This window comes from Gymnoscopelus braueri, assembly GCF_963280865.1.
Source record: "Gymnoscopelus braueri genome assembly, chromosome: 19".
Classification (NCBI taxonomy): domain Eukaryota; kingdom Metazoa; phylum Chordata; class Actinopteri; order Myctophiformes; family Myctophidae; genus Gymnoscopelus; species Gymnoscopelus braueri.
In genome coordinates, this window is record NC_137621.1 from 19,907,905 (window position 1) to 19,926,650 (window position 18,746).

General features: G+C 42.2%; 1 protein-coding gene across 2 annotated transcripts in view; it reads left to right on the forward strand.

Moving 5' to 3' along the window:
- The window catches only part of LOC308074245 (inositol-tetrakisphosphate 1-kinase-like), a 46,046-nt gene that overhangs the window by 21,529 nt on the left and 5,771 nt on the right, over nt 1–18,746 (forward strand). Inside the window, exons 5-11 of one of the 2 annotated variants that reach the window (XM_080413618.1) lie at nt 2,364–2,481; nt 13,063–13,161; nt 13,652–13,692; nt 14,202–14,367; nt 16,139–16,177; nt 16,781–16,848; nt 16,975–17,137. In XM_080413618.1, the coding sequence (XP_080269744.1) occupies nt 2,364–2,481; nt 13,063–13,161; nt 13,652–13,692; nt 14,202–14,367; nt 16,139–16,177; nt 16,781–16,848; nt 16,975–17,137 (694 nt within the window). The remainder of the gene's footprint in view (nt 1–2,363; nt 2,482–13,062; nt 13,162–13,651; nt 13,693–14,201; nt 14,368–16,138; nt 16,178–16,780; nt 16,849–16,974; nt 17,138–18,746) is intronic. The other variant, XM_080413619.1, reaches the window with a different exon arrangement.

The window sequence follows — 18,746 nt, forward strand, 5'->3', positions numbered from 1 at the left end:
TGATCAATGGTACTGTATATGGTATAAGTTATTGTAGATATAGCCTGTGTGTAGTTGCTAAAACTGGATGGAAACAATTCAGAAATCTAAATCACTGTCCCTTCATATTGGGACGGTGACGTGATTTGTTTTCAAAGCAGTGGGCGTGGGCATAGGTTTGTTAGCGACCGTTCTAGCAACTTCATTGAATTTAGATGTCACCATAGTTACGTATCGGTCGGTGGAGATCCCTAATCTCCTGGCTATGCGAGACTACCTCTCAGGCAGATTAAAGGTGAACATTGACCCGTTAACACCCAACACCTCATCTGACATGAGCACATGCACGGAGACACACCCTCTCGTACACTTACACACACATGAAGCACTGATAACATGATTGGCTGCTTTGCCATAGTGTCAGGTACACAATAGGTCATCGTCTTCAAAAATAAGCATCGAAAGCTGAAACAATGGATTTTAAAAAAATGAGTTCTGTTGTCTTAGGGAGCTAACGGCTGTTTTATACTTTTATACTTTATACAGTGTCTGTCGAAAAAAAAAAGTCATTTTCAACTGAACAAATATGACATCTCAGCCACCAAGGGTAGTTTTAGTTAGTTAGTTTCTTTGGCATTTTATGTTTTATTCTTCAGATAGTGTAAAGAGGCAGCAAACCAAGAGCAGAGAGAGGCGGGAGACATGCAAGATAAGATGGGAGTTGGATTCAATCTTGGGTCCTCGTTGCTCACACGGAGCATATTGTTAGTGCACTAATTGGCTGAGCCACCAGGCACGCCCACGGGTTGTAATTTTCACATTTATGGATTTTAGACCAGTCAGTGACATCACTGGAGAAAACATTTCAGCACAACTCTGGCTGCATTTCAGAGACACACAGAGCACGGCTCAGATTTATGGCTGTTAATTGTGAAAAAAGGTCCTTTTGCACACCTACTGGGACAGGTGTGTAGGAGCAGGCAACCAGTGCATGAGACAGGAAATATGTCTTCACTTACACGTGGCTGTTAAAATTGAACATTAGCTCTACAACAGAGAGACAGAATGTTGAAAATCGTGATAGTGTCCCTTTTAAGGTGTGAGCCACTCTGTAGACCTAGTAGATAGTTTTGCAAATATTAGTCATGGTTTGTTTTAGCCTATTTTGACGGCAGCTGGGTAAAGATTGTCACATAGGACAATACAGTGGTTGCCAGAAAGTCTAGACAATCACTGGAAGCAATCTGAACATATACTTTATATATACTTTAGTATACCGGCTCACACTATCCAGATTATGATGATGGTTCAAGGTTGTAAATCCCACCCACTCCATCCTCAAAGCACACTAAAACAAATGCTAAGAATATTTACTGCTACTGTGAGTTACTGACTAAAATGTAGTGTTTTTGGCCCTCAAAATGCCATATGCAGATTATCATGCTTTCTCTGTCTCTTTTCTTGTCTGGCGTGTCATGTTTCCACTCTAACTCTATCTTGGGAAGCAGATATTCCATGGAAGTAATCCTCCAAAAAAATAGAGGAAACGGTTGACCCTCCTTGGCAAACATCTGCCTCTGTTCCTTCCAAACACCTGCTGTCAGCGCTCAGTTCCCCATGGAGGAGTCTTAACTGTCTTCTCTCTGTTTTCACCACATTTCTAAGAGATTGCAAAGGCCAGTGAGTGACGGCCCAAACCCACAGCATGTTCTTGTAAAGCTACCCGAAGATTAGTTTGGGGTTTATTTTTTGACGGCAGCTTGTTTGTGTTGCGTAACAGCTCAGCCTGTGCGAGTGCGTGTACAATTTTTCTTTCTGCTACATGTGTATGTGATGCTTGAAATAAAACCTACAGCCAGCGCTACATCAAACTAGTGTTGGAGGAGAGTGTCGACACTGGTGTTTCACACAGTGCGGTGATGTGCGGTGGTGTGAGGAGGCAGACTGTCTGCATAATGTGTGGGCTGGCCTTCACCACCTGACGACAGTGTTTATGTGTGCGTGAGTGTACGTTACAAGAAAGGAAAGGCTGGCAGAGATCTTCACACAGAGAGAGAGAAATGTGGCATGAGGAGGGTGGTAGAGAGAAAGACGAGAGAATGAAAGGCGTGATTACATAAAACTGCAAACCTCATGCTGACCTAACAGCCGGCCATGCCGGGATAGAATGATGTAACCTACATAGAGCCGTTGGCATAGTATGCATACACACAGTCACAGTCTCACACACACGCACACGCACACACACACACTGAGCCATGTTGACCTCTCTTTCTTCTCAGTGTTTATATTTGCGGTGTTCCCCTTCACTGTGTTTGCTTAACGTTACACCTAATCTGTCACTGTTTGGCGTGTGTGCGTGTATGTGCGCTTGTCTATTTCAGGACTACATTGATGCCCACCCCGAGACCATTGTTCTGGATCCTCTTCCAGCCATCCGGACCCTGCTGGATCGCTGCAAGTCCTACCAGCTCGTGCACAGGATAGAGCACTGCATGCAAGGTAACATTTATGTGCCGTCGGTACAAGGCTACCTCCTAGAATCACTCGGCAGACAGGCTTAGATGCATGCCGTGTTCCCCCGACGTCACAGTTGCAAATCAGTTTCACATGTACAGTACTGTAGCTATTGGCTGAACATCATTCCCTCGTCTCTCCCTTCACCATCCACATACTGTCAGATAATAATAATGTCACATGTACTGTAGCTATTGGCTGAACTTTCATTCCCTCCTCTCTCTCCCATCTGTACCATCAGTGGCAGGGGTTGGCCAAACGGTAAAAAAAAAGAGCATTTGCTTCCACAGATTGCACTTTATACGTACATCCTAATTATGTTGGCGTCTTCCAGAGGAGAGAAGGGATGCTCTGTGTCTAGGGAGATCTCTGTCTTTTCCTCAGAGCCCTCAGAGGAGACGGAGAGGACTGTCCCGTTTCACGTGAATGATTTTATCTGATGCTTCCGAGCCAGATGTTTTATTCTGGCCACGGGGCACAGGGCTAGTATAATAACTCTATGACTCTTCCCACTGTCTGAACCCTGAGTGAACCTGCCTCCCGGCTACAGTAGGCTTCCCACTGATGGATCAGAACCTCATAAGTTAGACTGGGAGGGTGGGAGGGTTATGAGGGTGTCACATAGCTGGCCAGCAGCACCTATCCCTGTCACTGGACCCATAAACTCACCACACACTGGCTAGTGTCATTTTGTCTGGAAGCAGAGCCGTGGAATGATGACAGGACGTTAGCAACGGGAGCACATCTCCTCCCCCCACGCACTCTAAACACACCTGTGACTCATTCCGCTATTCATTTACCGCCGTACATGGCAGGGAGTGTAAACCCTGGAAGTATTACTTCACTGTGTGTGTGCGTGCGTGCGTGAGATCAGTGCTGTTTCACAATGACAGCAGTGTCAGTAATTTCTTAAAATAGAACTGCACATTTTCTTTTTCTTTTTTTACTCAAACAGATGATGAAAGTTATGTAACAAAGACTATAAGCTGCATTCCTATGTGTGTATGCCTGTATTTGTGTGGTTTAAAGAGGAAAGTAGCTTGCTTGTTGCATTTAAAAGAAGCACACACTGAGCTTAAACTTAACCACTAAGCCCCATATACTTGGTCGCATGACAAATAACAAAAATACCCGCTCTGCAAGCTTACAACACATCATATCACTTGTAAATTCTTTAACCTTTTTCGAAATGTTAATTAACATTTTCACCAAAATTGGGATGCCGGGTTCAAAGCAATCTCTCAAGACAGATTCTGCTAACAGCAGAATCAGTCACTACTGCCACTATTGCCATAAACATGTAATGATGTTGTTAGTAGGAATAAACACAGAAGCTTCTGAGAGGAAGTGGACTAAGAAAGGGGAGGAGCCAAACCGAGTTCCTGTTTTACACAAAAAAGGAGGTAGTGCCCCCAGAGGCAAAACAATGGGGGACAAAATCTTTTTTCCCTTTTTTGGGGGGGGAATGGGTTTCCAGATTGGGTTCAAAGTGGTTAAAGGCCTGTATTTCAGCTCGAGTTGTCACTGACATTTCAGGCTGGTTCAACTTGAAGAATGAAGTGGCATCATCTACGTTCAGCCAACTCTGATGACGTGAGGCTAGTGGTGACAGACTAGCAGTTGAATTAAATGATGTGGCCAATAAACTTATTTTGTAGTTGGAAGAAGATAAAGTTATGTGGCAATATGTTCATGATTCCACGTCTAGGAGTGCCTGTATTCTTTACCGTAATGAAAATCATACCTTCTGGATTTCCAAACACCCTGGTATAATGTAAACCTTGATACCGCCCAAGCCTAAAGCCTACATAATCCAAGATCACATCACCACCAGTGGAGAGGAGGGAAAATGGTGTGTGACCCGGGATTAAGGTTTTAGCGTCTTTTAATCAACAAAAACGCTCTGGCAATGGTTCAGAAGCGATACTTGCAGTTCATGGTGAAGCAAGGGGTAGCCATAGAGAGAGGGCAAGCACGAGAGGGTGGAAAGTCCACACAGCACACCGCTCTCTCTGGCACAGCCACTTCCTCCTGCTTATCAGCAGAGCTCACAGAGAGCTGGAGTAGCCCCAGCTGCCAAGGCAACCCAGCACTAAAAGCCAAAGAGAGCCTGCCATGCTCAGCAGCCTGAAAGAGGCTCAGAATAGCACTCAATGGAAGGAAGCACTCGAGATGTGCTTGTGCACTTTTTCAGCAAAAACAAACCTCTCTCTCTCGCTCTGGTTTCATGATGTAACGGAGCCTCAGCCCTGGTGAATTTAGCTATTCTCTGGATTGTTTAAAGGAATCTAAACATAAGATGGAGAATTAAGTCACCCTTAATGGTCTGTTTAATAGTGAACAGTCAGACAGGGCTATGGCTAACACTAATGGATTAGTTCTGGACATAGCTGCTCCATGCGTGATTCATAGTTCCGCTCTCTCCCTGGAACTATGGCGCTGCGCCGTTGTCTAACTTGGTTTTGTGTTTCCTCTGTGAAACAGAGCAAGGTAGCTGTTTAGATAAGGTGATGGAATCTACTGGTTTCTGTTTATACACAAGCTCTGATATCTTGGACTGTTTTTATAGATGGCAACAGTCGTCAAGGTGTCTATAAAGTGCACTAACTCTCTCTTTGTCTCTCTTCAACAAGGGTATTCTTTTCAAACCCCGGGGGGGGGGGGTGCCCATAAATAAAGGCAGATTCCTTGAGATCAGACATAAAAACTCTTAAGTTACCGTATTTGTATAGCCAGATTGTGTTGACTCCTTTATTATGATGGGAAGCGTGTGGTGCCTTGTGAGTTCATTAATCTATTGGTCTTAACACATTGGGTGCCAGAGGTTTATTCAAATATTAATATTCAGTGCCTGCTATTCTTCCATCCACTTACGTTGATACGTTTCGTGCTGTAGAAGCCCCGACGCGGAAGTGCATGTAAACAAAGCGTGCGTGCGAGCCGGCGGAGGGTCCCGACTAACGCCTGGAACAATAATATTTCTAACGCGATCCTCCATTGCAGAGTGATCGCCGAAAACGGCTCGCTTCCACCACGTTAACTCTATAAACGCCATTGACTCGAAAACGCGTCAATAACTACTTAATCCACCCACGCCATTGACGCGTTAGACGCGTTGGATTTGCGTTCATTGTTTAATCTCTGATCGCGCTATGCTGCTTAAAATTCAATGTTATTCTCGAGTTCCACTTACTTCACCCATATCTGCATCCGGTTTCATGTCCTGGGTTCCGTTTCCGGTTTTTGATTATTTTCCCCCGGTCATTTCGTCCAAAATAGGTAAACAAACGGTTTTTCACACGGTATGACGGACAAACGGACAGCTTCTCTTCTATAATCTATGGTCTGGGTGACGATCAGTCATCGCCGTCGTGTATCACAACGTAATTCTGACGATCAAAACAATCTGGGAGGACGTCACATCCGTTTTCATGGTTTTCCCTGTCTAATCGCCCAAGAAGGGTAACAGTGACACCAGGAGCTGATCAAGCTATCATGTGCTGCTCTCTGGTGGCGGATTTGTGCGGCGTCTTTAAAAAACACTCTGATCAATTATTTTCATGAAAATTTTCAAAATATAAAAATAAAAAAAACACAAAAATTGCTGGCAATGGGGGAGTACTTTATGAAAATACTCTGGCAGTCAAAGAGTTAAAAAGAAATGGAGATATTAAAGGGATATTTCACTTTAAAAAAAACTTTGGGTCATTTTATCGTCCACTCAGGCTTTTGTGAGCCCCCCAGACAGTTTTTAAGTTGCTTGATTCAGTATTTAGATATTTGATATTCATTTTATCAGACACGCCCCCTTCCTATACAACCGCATTATAACTTCAAACTAAATTTTTAACATGTTTTTAACACTTTTTTCATTTATTTTATACATTTATTTTATTGTATAATTTTTTTTTCATTTTCGGAAAAGAATATTAAAAATAATCACACCCAGTGTGAAGTGGGCGGTGTGGTCACAGTGGTCATCACAATGATGGAAGTTCACTTAAAGAAAAGTAATATTGTGGACCAACCATTGTACACCCCTAACTTAAAAAAAACCATAAATATGTTTTTCATTTATGTTTTTCACTCCTCGTTTTGGATTCTCAAAAACGGTCCGGACCGTTTTTTATTATAAAAATAAAATTGGGTCAAAAACGGTCCGGACCGTTTTCGGCACTCCTCGTTGGGATTCTCAAAAACGGTCCGGACCGTTTTTGGCACTCCTCGTTTGGATTCTCAAAAACGGTCTATCTCCAGTATGATTGATCCCCTGATCGTTGCTAAACACAGAGGCTTTGTCTGTGCTTCCGCAGAGAGAAAAAAAAATCATCACGACCCCCCCCCGTTCGCTAGTTATTGGCTGTTGAATATAGCATGTCTTGTCAAAAATGCAGAAGAAATCCAGGGAGTACAGAAAAGGGCATTTTTCCAAAAAGGCTAACCAGGAAGTGAATGGTGGATATTGCGATCACGTGATCTCCTGGTTCTGTGTGGGGGAAAAAATAAATCTATTTTTTGAAATGACTGAGATCTCCGTCAATGGCAGGGAATTTGTTAAACAATGCCAACGCACATACCTGTATGTCATGTTGCCCTGTGTGACCCTGCATTGTCTAACTTGTTAGGTGATGAACATCATTTGAACATCATTTGAACATCACCTAACCGCAGAAAACTATAAATTATTTTCCTCCAGTGGAAAATTCACATTTGGAGCGTAAGGTTCTTACGTATTGGGAATTATGGGTTTACTTACAAGACCTGCAGTGTTTGGAGTTCAATTTAAAATATTGAAAACACTGCTGGTGTGCCTTGGAATGACGAACACGCCATGAGAAGAGGATGCTGGAGTATCTAGGAAACCGTCTCTAAATAGCAACATGAGAGCCCAAACTTCCGCCCAAGCAGCCGCATGCTTTTCTGAAACTCTGTTGCAGTGCAGGACTGCAGGTCACTGTTAGTGTCACATTGTGCCAATGGGCCATGGTGTTCTCTACTATCAAGCCTCTCATGGAGATGCCTTTTATCCAGTCCATACCACAACGCCAGGCCAGTCAAGTCAGGATAAAGCGTGCGTATGTTTATTGTGCATATTTAGGAGAAGAAAAAGAAAGACGGAATGAAAGGGACGAAATTGGTGGAGAGATTAAAAAAATAAAGGCTCATAAAAAAACACATAAAAACCAAATCTTCACGAAAATGAGGATGACAAACAAAACGGAAATGGATAATAAAGAAACTACGTAGAATGCCCTCCCTGGGAACCCTGTAAAAACGTTCTCGGCACCGCTGGGTCTACCAACACACTGTGGTGTTTAGACAGGGCCGGAGATTGATCCCTTCCCGAGTATCAACGTCAACCAGAGCCAAGCATGGACAGACACTGAGGCAAACTTGGACAAATGTGTCTTATCTGCCATTCCCCTCTCTCCGTAGACATGAATCCTTAAACCCGGCCCGTTTTGATATGTTTCCCTTTGACAAGAATTAAAAGTCTTTAGATAGCTATTGTTTGACAGAGTTTAAATCCATCTATCTTTAGGGAACTGGTGATGATGTAACAGGGATACTTTTCTCTCTGGCTTGTTTTACTTGAATGACATTAGGCTGGTATTTGTATCCTTGTAAAGCAAATACTGTGCTCAGTAAGATCCTCATTATTCATTTAACTCTGAGAGTGTAAATTGGCCCCAAATGGAAGGGGCCATTTGGGATTTTACAGAGTGGATGAAGCTAATGTGAAGCCAGTGTAGAGGTGAATGATGGCTCAGCCCTCCAGTGTCAACACTGATAATGCTGAAACAGGCCTAGCTATACAAGGAAAAGTTTTAAGTTTGTTTTGCTTTATTATGTGGGAAACTGAGGTCAGAGAGAAGGGAGACATGCGAGACATTACGGGAGTCGGAGTGAAACTAGGGTCATCACGACTCACAAGGTGCATGTGGTCCGTGCAACAGTTAATGGAACTACGATTTAATTGATTATTAAAAAATATCGATTTTGGAGGAAAAAATTGAAATGTACCCTTTTTTAACACATTGACTGCCAATCACGTAGATCTACGCGAACCGCTTTAAAGCCGCCACGTGCCAATCGCGTAGATCTACGTTTATTTTTTAATGTTTTTTTTTTCCAATTTCACCCAAAGACCAAGGAGATATGATTAGTTGAAGATCTAGACTCCTATCCACTTCCTTGTTAACTTAAAACTTAAAAATGCTGTATTTAGGCTCCTGAGTACTTTTTTTTTTCCAATGAAAAACTCTGGCACTGGCTAAAAAATTATGAAATAATTCTGGCAGTCAATGTGTTAATGTAAGGGGGGGGGGGGCAATAATAATGAGAGTATGTCAAATCATAAAATTATTTGAATGATGACTATCTCATTTAGAATGAGTTTGGCTCTGTCCACTACATAGGCAGTCCAATAAATTCATTATTCACAAGTGGGAAAAAAAACGCTCATTTACAGTTTATTATGCCACCTGCCGCTCGTTTAATTTGATCCATTCTCTTCATCACAAATGTATGTCTTATAAGGCAGTCTGTCATGGAGTTCCAGTAACATTTTTTAACTATCAATTTCTTAAATTAGCCTTTGATTATATGTTCTGGCTCACCATCTAATGCCTTAGAAAGAAATTGGCCCACGGCCAAACTTGCTTGCCGACCCCTGGCTTAAAGTAAACCCCATTCCCACTCGCTTAAAATGTCTGCAAATTGCTGGTATATTTAATTTTGGCGTCCTGTGTAACAGGCAATGATTTTGAATTCCTGTATATCACTGCAGAATGCCTGCATTGTTATCCCAGTATGTGAATTAAGTGTCACTGCTGGTACTGGTACCATCATGAGTCATGCGTCATGACGGGTCTTACGTAAGAGGCGTTAGTCCTACTGTATGAACTGTTGTCCTATCAACAAAATGCTTCATAAAAGCTATGTTGGTGTAAGAGATTTGCTGGAAAAAGCTCTTGTATGCGCACTGGTGGGGAGAGAGAAAGCGTGTGTGTGTGCCGGTTGATGTTGAGTTGAGAAAGCATTGCATATAGTAAGAGAGCAAGTGTGTGTTTACTGGGTCAAAAGAGAGCATGTGTGACAGCGAGGCTGCCTGCAACAGAAAAGAGCAATGTTGGTATAAGATATGCTGGTGTCCAGCTATGATGCGAGTTAAAGTAGCGTAACTCATTTCAATACATTGTGTGCGTAGGGAGGGAGTGGGCGAGAGAGAGACAGAGATCTGCGACCAGAGTAGTAGTAAATTAGACCGTCTGCCAGCCTGCAGATGGATATTTATTGTTTCTGTTAGTCCCAAATACATATTTTAGCATCCCCAAATGCCTAGTCTTGCATGCTTAACACATTGGCTGCCAATTATTTCAGATTTTTAGCTGTTGCCTGCCAGAGATTTTTCATTGAAAAAAAAAGTACTCAGGAGCCGAGATACAGAATTTTTAAGTTTTAAGTTAACAAGGAAGTGGATAGGAGTTTAAATCTTTGATAAATCATATCTCCTTGGTCTCTGGGTCAAAAAAAAGAAAAATAACAATTTTTTAGAACGCAGATCTGCGTCTTTGGCAGCCAGGCGAGCGATAAAATAGAACGCAGATATGCGTCTTTGGCAGCCAATGTGTTAATTGATACCTCAATAAGTACTGTACCCTTTATATTGATCTAACGTTGGAACAGTCAAATGACTAAGTTGGGCAATGTGGGAATGCCTCTCCAACTGCCTATGCTGGCAATGTATATAACTTATTTACCCAGCAATGTACTTCTATTCCAGTGGAAACACAGCTGTAGTGTAGTAGCATAGAGACAATGTGAAGACAGGGAACTTTGAAAAGTATTATATAAAAATAAGCTTTATTTAGTTTATTTAGTCATAAAGCGCCTTACATAAAGCAGTCACACCTGGCCTGAGTCAAACTATTAGACTCAGAGCTAGGTGTAACTACAATGCTGTTGTGTATCAAAGCTAATTGATCGCCTCTGTTATGACAAGCCATGTATCTTCTTATTTCCAGTGACTACAAAAATGCTTGCCATGTCTCAGATATAAATATAAAGCTAGTTATGGCACAGAAATCAAATGGCACAGGGAAGTGCAGATGCAACATGCTGTCTGGCCTTACACATGTGTAAAATATATGTGCAGTATAAAGTGCAGTGAGAAATAAAAACATCAAGGGAATCAAACAATACATTTAAAATAATTTGAATTATTTTACTTTCAACGAAAGTATTTACCATGCCTGAGCTCCCCAGTATGTATGATGATTTCAGTATCTTTAAAATTTGAAATGTATCTAATCCTGGATATATTCCTGAGATGTTAAAAATATTTTGAAAAACTTAAAGTTGATAACATGAATGAATGGTCTCTGAACACATTGTGCACCACCTTGCTAATGCCCACCACTAGAGGACTATTATCTGGCTGTCACACATAACAGCGTCAGTTAAATTTTCAACAGCAGCGCTGACGATACCAAAAACCGCTTCCCTGTTGTTGCCAAATATGCCTCTCTGGTGATCTCTAGGAATCCCCCCCCCCCCCCCCAACACACACACACACCCCACACACACACACAAACACACACACACACAAACAGTCACACCCACCTATACATACAGTCACACACATACACACCTCTTGCATCAGCTGTTTATAATGGGGCTTGGCCAGAGCAGCAAGTTATTATGTGTATGTACTGTGCACCCACACTGGACAGTGGACACTATGGCTTGGTCGGCATGCAGATGCCTGTGAGGCCACTGTGTGACCATAGTTAAGCTCTGGAGTCGGCAGTGCAGTGTTGCACAGCTAGAGTAACATAATGGAGGCCAAATGGAGGCATATGAGATTGTCCTGACCTCAGCACTCAGCGGCCCAGCCACCGCAGAGGCCCACAGAACACAAACGCCGGCATGTCTCCATTGTGTTTTTTTGTCATTAGCAATTTACCAGCGCTTGGCCTAAAGCCCACTTGCTGATTTCCTGCGGTGATAATTGCAAACCAGCTGCCTTATCACCCCATGTCGCCGCTACCGTAGAAGGGAAATTTGCAATGACCCAAACTTTAATATACTGTAGGCCCACAATGGGGGCTGATATGGCGCGATAGAGCTGCAGGATGTTTGGTCTGTTATTTCCTGTGAGGTGAGCCTCTTTTAGGAAGTCTTGCCTTATCATCATGATTTGACCGACCTGACAGTGCAGCATGTGATGTCAAAACACAATGCAGCAAAAAAAAAAGTCCATCAGGCAGAACGTGTCTTGACCTAATTCGCATTGACAATACACACTGGCCCTCAGCGTAGACTGCTGAGCTCCTGAGCTTTGTGCTAGTACAGGTATCTCGTTGGTCAGGTGGTGTATATGACCCTAATTGACATCTTGAGCTTGTCTGACTCGTCTGTGGTAGTTTTCCCGTGGTATCATGTGCATTCCAGTATTTCAACATTTGTTTGTTTGTGTATGTTTGGGAGGAGCCAACAGGCCTGACAGCTTCTCGTTTCTTATGTATTTGAACAAGAGAAGTGCATCTTTATAGCTTTTCCCCTCAGAACACCACTGGGATGTGTCTGTCTGTTTGTTCTCTAATCCAGCCTCAGGGATGAAAGAGAAAATAGCCCAGTGATGTTAACATTAAACAAGGTGTATTGGGGGGGGGGGGGGGGGGGGGTAGTGGACTGGAGTGAGGGATTTACATTATCGAAAGAGAATTTCAGCTGCTGTTCTCTATATGACCCCTATCCCTATGTCATAATAGGTGAAACTTGGGCGAAAATAGGTAAACGTTGCAGAAAATGGCAAGATCTACAAGCCCACAACACGCGGGGTTGCATTGTGGATCGGCTATTTTCAGCAAAGAGATTTGGTATCGAGTAAAAAAAGGAGGGGACCAAGTATAGACCCCTGGGGGACTCCGAACAACAAAGTATATAGGGTTTAACTCATTGAGTACCCGAATTTTTTCGGGCTATTTCTGGCCAGTACGATTTTGATTATTTTATTTTTTTTCAAATAAAAAGTGCTTAGGAAGCAAGATACAGCCTTTTTCAGTTATAAGTTAAACAAAAAGTGAAGTTAAACAAGGAGTGGATGGAGCTGCAAATCTTCAGATAATGATATCTTGGGTTCTGAAAAATAAATAAAAATAAATTAAAAAAAATCAGAAACACGTTAATGGCTCGTTGCACCATAGCGGTAAAACACGTGAAACAGGTTAATGGCACTCAATGAGTTAACTGGTTAAACAGGTCTCGGGTGTACTGTATTTCAGCAGGGTGGATTTATGATTACGATGTAAGATGTGTGGGGCATTACAGTTATAAAGTTTTGAAAAAATAATGTACTCTTACAACCAGAATGATCAGGCTGATACTTTGTCCAAATATGGAGATAACTGACATCATAGTACTGACGATGTGACTGACATCACAGATTGGCCAGTGGCCACATGAAGTCCGAGATCCACAGGGAAGCCATGCCATTATTAGACTGGTTTATTCTTCAGTTAATACATTTACCCTTTTTCCGTTCTCTCTGTCTTTTAACAGATGAGAGGATTTGTTCTCCTCCGTTCATGGTTCTTAACACAGAGTGTGGTCCAGACACGATGGAGCAGATCAGGATGCATGGACTCAGCTTTCCCTTCAGTAAGTCCCCCGACTCCAATCTAATTCACTGCGGAATCCTGGGTGTTAAAGCTGCAATCCTCATTTTTATTAATACAATTGTATTTTGTTTATGGTAATATAATATAACTAGTACATCTGCAGTGTTTGGAGGTGGTCGCCCTACTCTACCATTGAGAAATTTAGAACCTGGTGTCGGTGTGGTTAAATAGTCTTTTTTTCTGTGGTCAGTGTCATAGTGTGGCAATGGCCTTAGTGGAGGCTGTTCTGTTCCCCTGCTTATCATTTCATGACTGCTTGTCAACAGGGACCAAGTGAAGCCTAATTTATACCTCTTCATATGACGGTGTTGCACACCAAACATAGCAGATCTACAAGCTCACAATGCATCGCAATGCGACGTGTGAGCTTGTAGATTTGCTATGTTCGTCACTCGACACCATTGTACTATGCGTCGTACGATACAATTCATTACCTAACCTGTTTCTTTCTCGTCTCCTTCCTCTCTCAGTTTGCAAAACACGGGTGGCCCACGGAACCAACTCCCACGAGGTAAGGCAGCAGGCTTCAGGTTCATAGGTCACTCACACCCTCTGTGGTTACCTCTGTGTAAGCAGTAACACTTGTCTCATTACTGGGTTACACTTTAACTCCACTGCAAACAAGAAAACCAAACAAAAGTACTGGACCTGGTGTGTCTTTGTGTATCGACTCAAATCAATACCTTACTGTTAATCTGAACAAATAGTCGCCCCGCCTCCCTCTCCCACACGCACGGCATCGAATGCAGTGAGTTTGTAATATATCAATGGAAGTTAACACTTGGAGGTTAGTTTATGAAACGGCTTGGTTTGAGTGGTTTCTTTTAGATGTGAAATACTGGAGAAAAAAAGTTAATTTTATTTGATATGGACACCGCAATGACATAGAAGCAACATACAATTATGTCAAATAAAATGACAAAATAAAATGCAGATTATTAAAGGAACATTGCACAATATCAGCAACAATTAGAACACTTTTTTTTAAATTGGGTGACTAACAGAGGATCATGTCCACAGATGGCCATTATCTTCAGCGAGGAGGACCTGAAGGATGTGAGGCCTCCTTGTGTGATCCAGAGCTTCATCAACCACAATGCGGTGCTGTACAAGGTGTTTGTGGTGGGGGACTCGTACAGTGTGGTGGAGAGGCCTTCCCTGAAGAACTTCCCTGCTGGACCAGCAGGTGAGGAAAGAGAGGAGACCCGGGGCTGGTGTTCACAGCCGCACAGGCCAGGTTGTACATGAAGCGCAACGTCTCTGAATTACCCAATAAAAGAGCCCCATAAAACCTTTTTATAGTCACCATGATTGGACCTATTCACCCTCTAAAAGGGTGCAGTAGAGTCCTGTTGGTACACAGTGTCCATGTTACACAGGGTTCCCTTCGTCATTTTAGACAGGTACAGTGTGTCTGAATGCGGCTTTGACCACGCCACTGGAGGCTTTAAAGAAAACACCGCCCCATTTGCATGTGCTACCGTAGAGGCCCTCATGCAAACCAGTTTAGAGTCACCACCGGAGCTGTCTACTTTGCCTAGTAATGTGAATAGAAAAGAGAATCGGGTCATTCCTCTGATACCTCAGACTTTTAGAACCATAGAATAGCAAAAGCCCCTGAACACATAGTTACATACCGAAGCATCATGTATACACAGGTAGCAACCTGTCCACACATAGAGGAACAAGAATTCCATATTGTCCTCTTTAGCTTATGCCTTTTGTGGCCAGCAAATTAAGGGCGAGGCTAGATGAATGAGGTCTGAAGACAGAGACAGGTTTAGTATACGTATGTGTCAGCAAAGAGCTTTAAAAAAAAAGGGGGGGAAAGGTCTTCTGTAAGCCACCTCCAAATTTTGAAAGCATTTCTCTAGTCAGAGGTCCTTCATTTTGTCTGTAGCACTCATTCTAAGTCTCTCTGATTAAGAGCATTAGCTTAAAGGACCATATTATTGACTACAATTCACCATATACTACTACTGCTGACCACTTTCCAAAGCATACAATGGTTTGTTTGGTCTCTGAGAAAGACAATGTTGTGAATGTTCAATTCACTTCAGTACGTTACAGTCAAATAAATACAAATAACAGTTTAGTCCCCATTTAGTAGTTGTTGGGGTATTTGTAACTGTACATTTGTGTACTGTATGTGAAATTTGTTCTCTGCATTTACCCATCCTAACTATTAGGAGCAGTGGGCACTATTAAAACAGCGCCCGGGGAGCAGTTGGGGGTTAAGTGTCTTGCTCAGGGACACACTATGAAAATACAGGGTTTGTTTCTTTAAAAAGAAAAAAGTTGCTTTTCAATGTGTTTTTAAACACAAATTGATTTGAAAAGTATAGCCCAAAAAAAAATATTTACAAAAGAAATTAATATGTTCTTGACTTACTATTACCGTAACTGCATAACTTCGTTTAGCTAACATGACTCGGTTATTCAGGCACGTAAGGCGTTTTAATGACTTATAATAAACATACAACATACTTATATAAAATATAAACAAATGTACGGCAACTTTCATCTCTAAAAATGAAGCAATTATGGACAAAATGGCCTATGTGTATGTACGATATATGTTTGAAGCTGTGAGGAGACAATGATGTGTTTAGACTAGTATGAGCTTTTAAATGCCTACTTTGTAAATGGATGGAAGGTCCCCATTCTGCTGCTCCTCTCATGCTCCCATCCATGGGTGATGAAGTGCATCTGGGTTTTTTGGGGGGAACGTACGCATTTGTAGTCCGTTTTCCTGATATATATATATATATACACATTAGCACACAATACTCTGCACTCAGGGGCTTATATTTGGACAGTGGTGGAATTAACTTCTTCCTTCCAGAACCTCCATTCCACTCACTCTATTGCTCTGTAATTTGTTAATCATTACCAAATAGTTAGCAAAGCACACACAAAAACAAGCAATCAATTTTTCTCTTTACATTGTGTCACAGCCGTCATCAGTCTGTCTCGGTTTGGAAGAAAATGCCCTGGTGAGTCACACTAAGTACGGATTAGGCTGTGTGCTGTTTCCTTGTTTGAACATCGCTCACGTGATGCTAATGAGTATATATGTGTATGTGTGATGGACACGGATAAGATGTGATTGCTCACAGCGTGATAACGGTGTATGTGAATGATGGATGGTCATGGGTTCGTCTGGGATTGTAGTCATAATAATTGCTTGTCCTCCCCTGGTAAATGGGCATTAGTGGCTATACTGTACACACAAAGACACGTTTTCTGTTCTTCCGTATTATTATGGGTGTTAAATTAAGTGGGTTACAAATAACACACTCGTTTCTTTTGTTTGTTTTGTTCGGGTTCACGTTTGTGGTCGGTATCCAATCAAAACCAAAGTAAATCAACTGAGCCACAAAGTCTGTTTGTGGCCCCATTGTTTTGTTTCTTTTCAATTGATGAACAATTCATCATCAGTTGAGCTACAGATTAGGTTTTGCTGCCCCCTTGTGCCTGAGATGAGAAATGGTCATTGTTGGCAACCAGTCTTGGGAGGCGTCTAAAAACTGTAGCGACAAGCTCCTTGATTATTATATTACAACATATTTATTATGTTTTATCTTTTCCCATTTCAGACAGGAAAGTCATTTTCTTCAATAGCCACAATGTGTCCAAGCCAGAGTCGTCCTCAGACCTGACATCTGTAAGTCCAAAACACATTCGCAGTGCAACGCCTAATGTCAGTTATAACTCAGTATAAGTATAATTAATATAATTCTGGCCTTGTAGTAACTTATTTTATACGTGTGATATTCTGTCTTTGTAACAGAGGGAGAATGTGGAGGGGGTGTCTCAGCCACCCAATGATGATGTGATCAGAAAGCTGTCTAGGTGTTTACGGCAGTCACTGGGCGTGTCACTGTTCGGCATTGATGTCATCATCAACAACCAAACGGGCCAGCATGCAGTCATTGACATCAACGCATTTCCTGGTAGGTGGGGTTGCTCTGCCACATGTGTGGCTTGTAATTCATTGATTATCTTGACATTTTAATGCATTATTGGAGGGTCAGACCAACTACGGCGTGGCTCTGAAAAAGGTAGCCATTTATATGAGGGTCTTGTCTGGCTTTGTGCCTTTCCAGAGCTTTCCGATCCACTGGACCCAGCAGCTCCAAATGTCTTTTGCACACTATCGCCAGGCTAACTAGCGTAGAATCCGTTGTCTGTGACGAAGTTTTCTCAATGGGGTTCAGGTTGTCCATATTTGGGCGTGGATGACGTTATTCGGCTAGACTCTTTCAGTGCCTATCGTCATAGGTCTTTTATTTAACCAGACAGAACAAATTAAGAGTAAATTCTTTTTTTTGTCTCTGTCGGGTGGAAATGTCCAAAACTGTTACTTTTCAGGATTTAAATTCAAAAATATCTAAAGTAGCAGATCGACAAGCTCAAAACGTGTCGCTTCACGCCATGTGGATCTGCTACTATTGGTATTTTAGTGTGACGCTGTAGTATGATCAAGTAGGGCATTCATTTACGAAAAAATGCATAAGTTAGAATATGGAGATGCCAGACGCCAACGGTTTACAATTGTGGCCTGGCAAAAGGCAAGGTGTATCAAACTGGCAAAGACGCCAGTCATAGATGACTGGCGTCATAGATAGGCCACATGAAACCACGCTGTTATTGCGAACGCGGAAGGAGGCGCGGCGAAGCCGCGCCTCCGACCAAGTGGAGCTTACTATGTAACTCTGCCTGGGTTGTGTCTCTGTCTCTCTGTGTCTCTGTGTCTCTGTGTGCATATCTCTCTGTCTGTGTCTCTGTGTGCACTAATCCTCAGCCCTGTGTGCAGCCAAGTAAATGTCCAATATAGACGTACCATACATCAAATGAAAGGTCTTTGAAAACTGAACACACCTGTCAAGGTTGCGTTTAAGCCCGCCCCTTCCCCCGGAAGCCACGCCCCGGAGAAGGCTCCTAAAAACTCCCCATTGAAACCCCATGTTAAATGAAAAGTGCCCGAATCGCTCCGAAACTTTTTCTACCCCCCCTAAGTGGGGGTCTACGAACAAATACTTCGGGCTCGGATTTTGGCTCCGCCCCCCGGAAGTGGGTGAAACAGGCACTTCAAACACTTTGTTGAATTGTTCAAAAACATTCAAAGTTTTTTTTTTGTGAATTTGTATTTTTCTAAGATGCTCCTTTTAACGCAGATTTTTTTTCTATTTTTTATATATTTTTTTATTGGTTACTTTTTTTTAGATGATTTCTTTTCATTATTATTTTTTTTTTTTGGCGTTCGCTTCCCGCGTTCGCGCGTCTTACTTGTTGAACCCAGTCTTGTTGTCGTCTGTGTCAGTGGTTCTCAAACCTTTTCATGTCAAGGACCCCCAAAATTATATGTATTTGGCTGCGGACCCTCGTGTGTGTGTGTGTGTGTGTGTGTGTGTGTGTGTGTGTGTGTTATCAAATAATGTTACGACCCTTAGTCTTGGGTTATAAAGGCCGTAACATATTAATTAAAAGGACACAGGCTTTAAAACTGAACATGATATTTATTACATACAAAAGTAAAAGTTTACAAAAATGTTACAATAC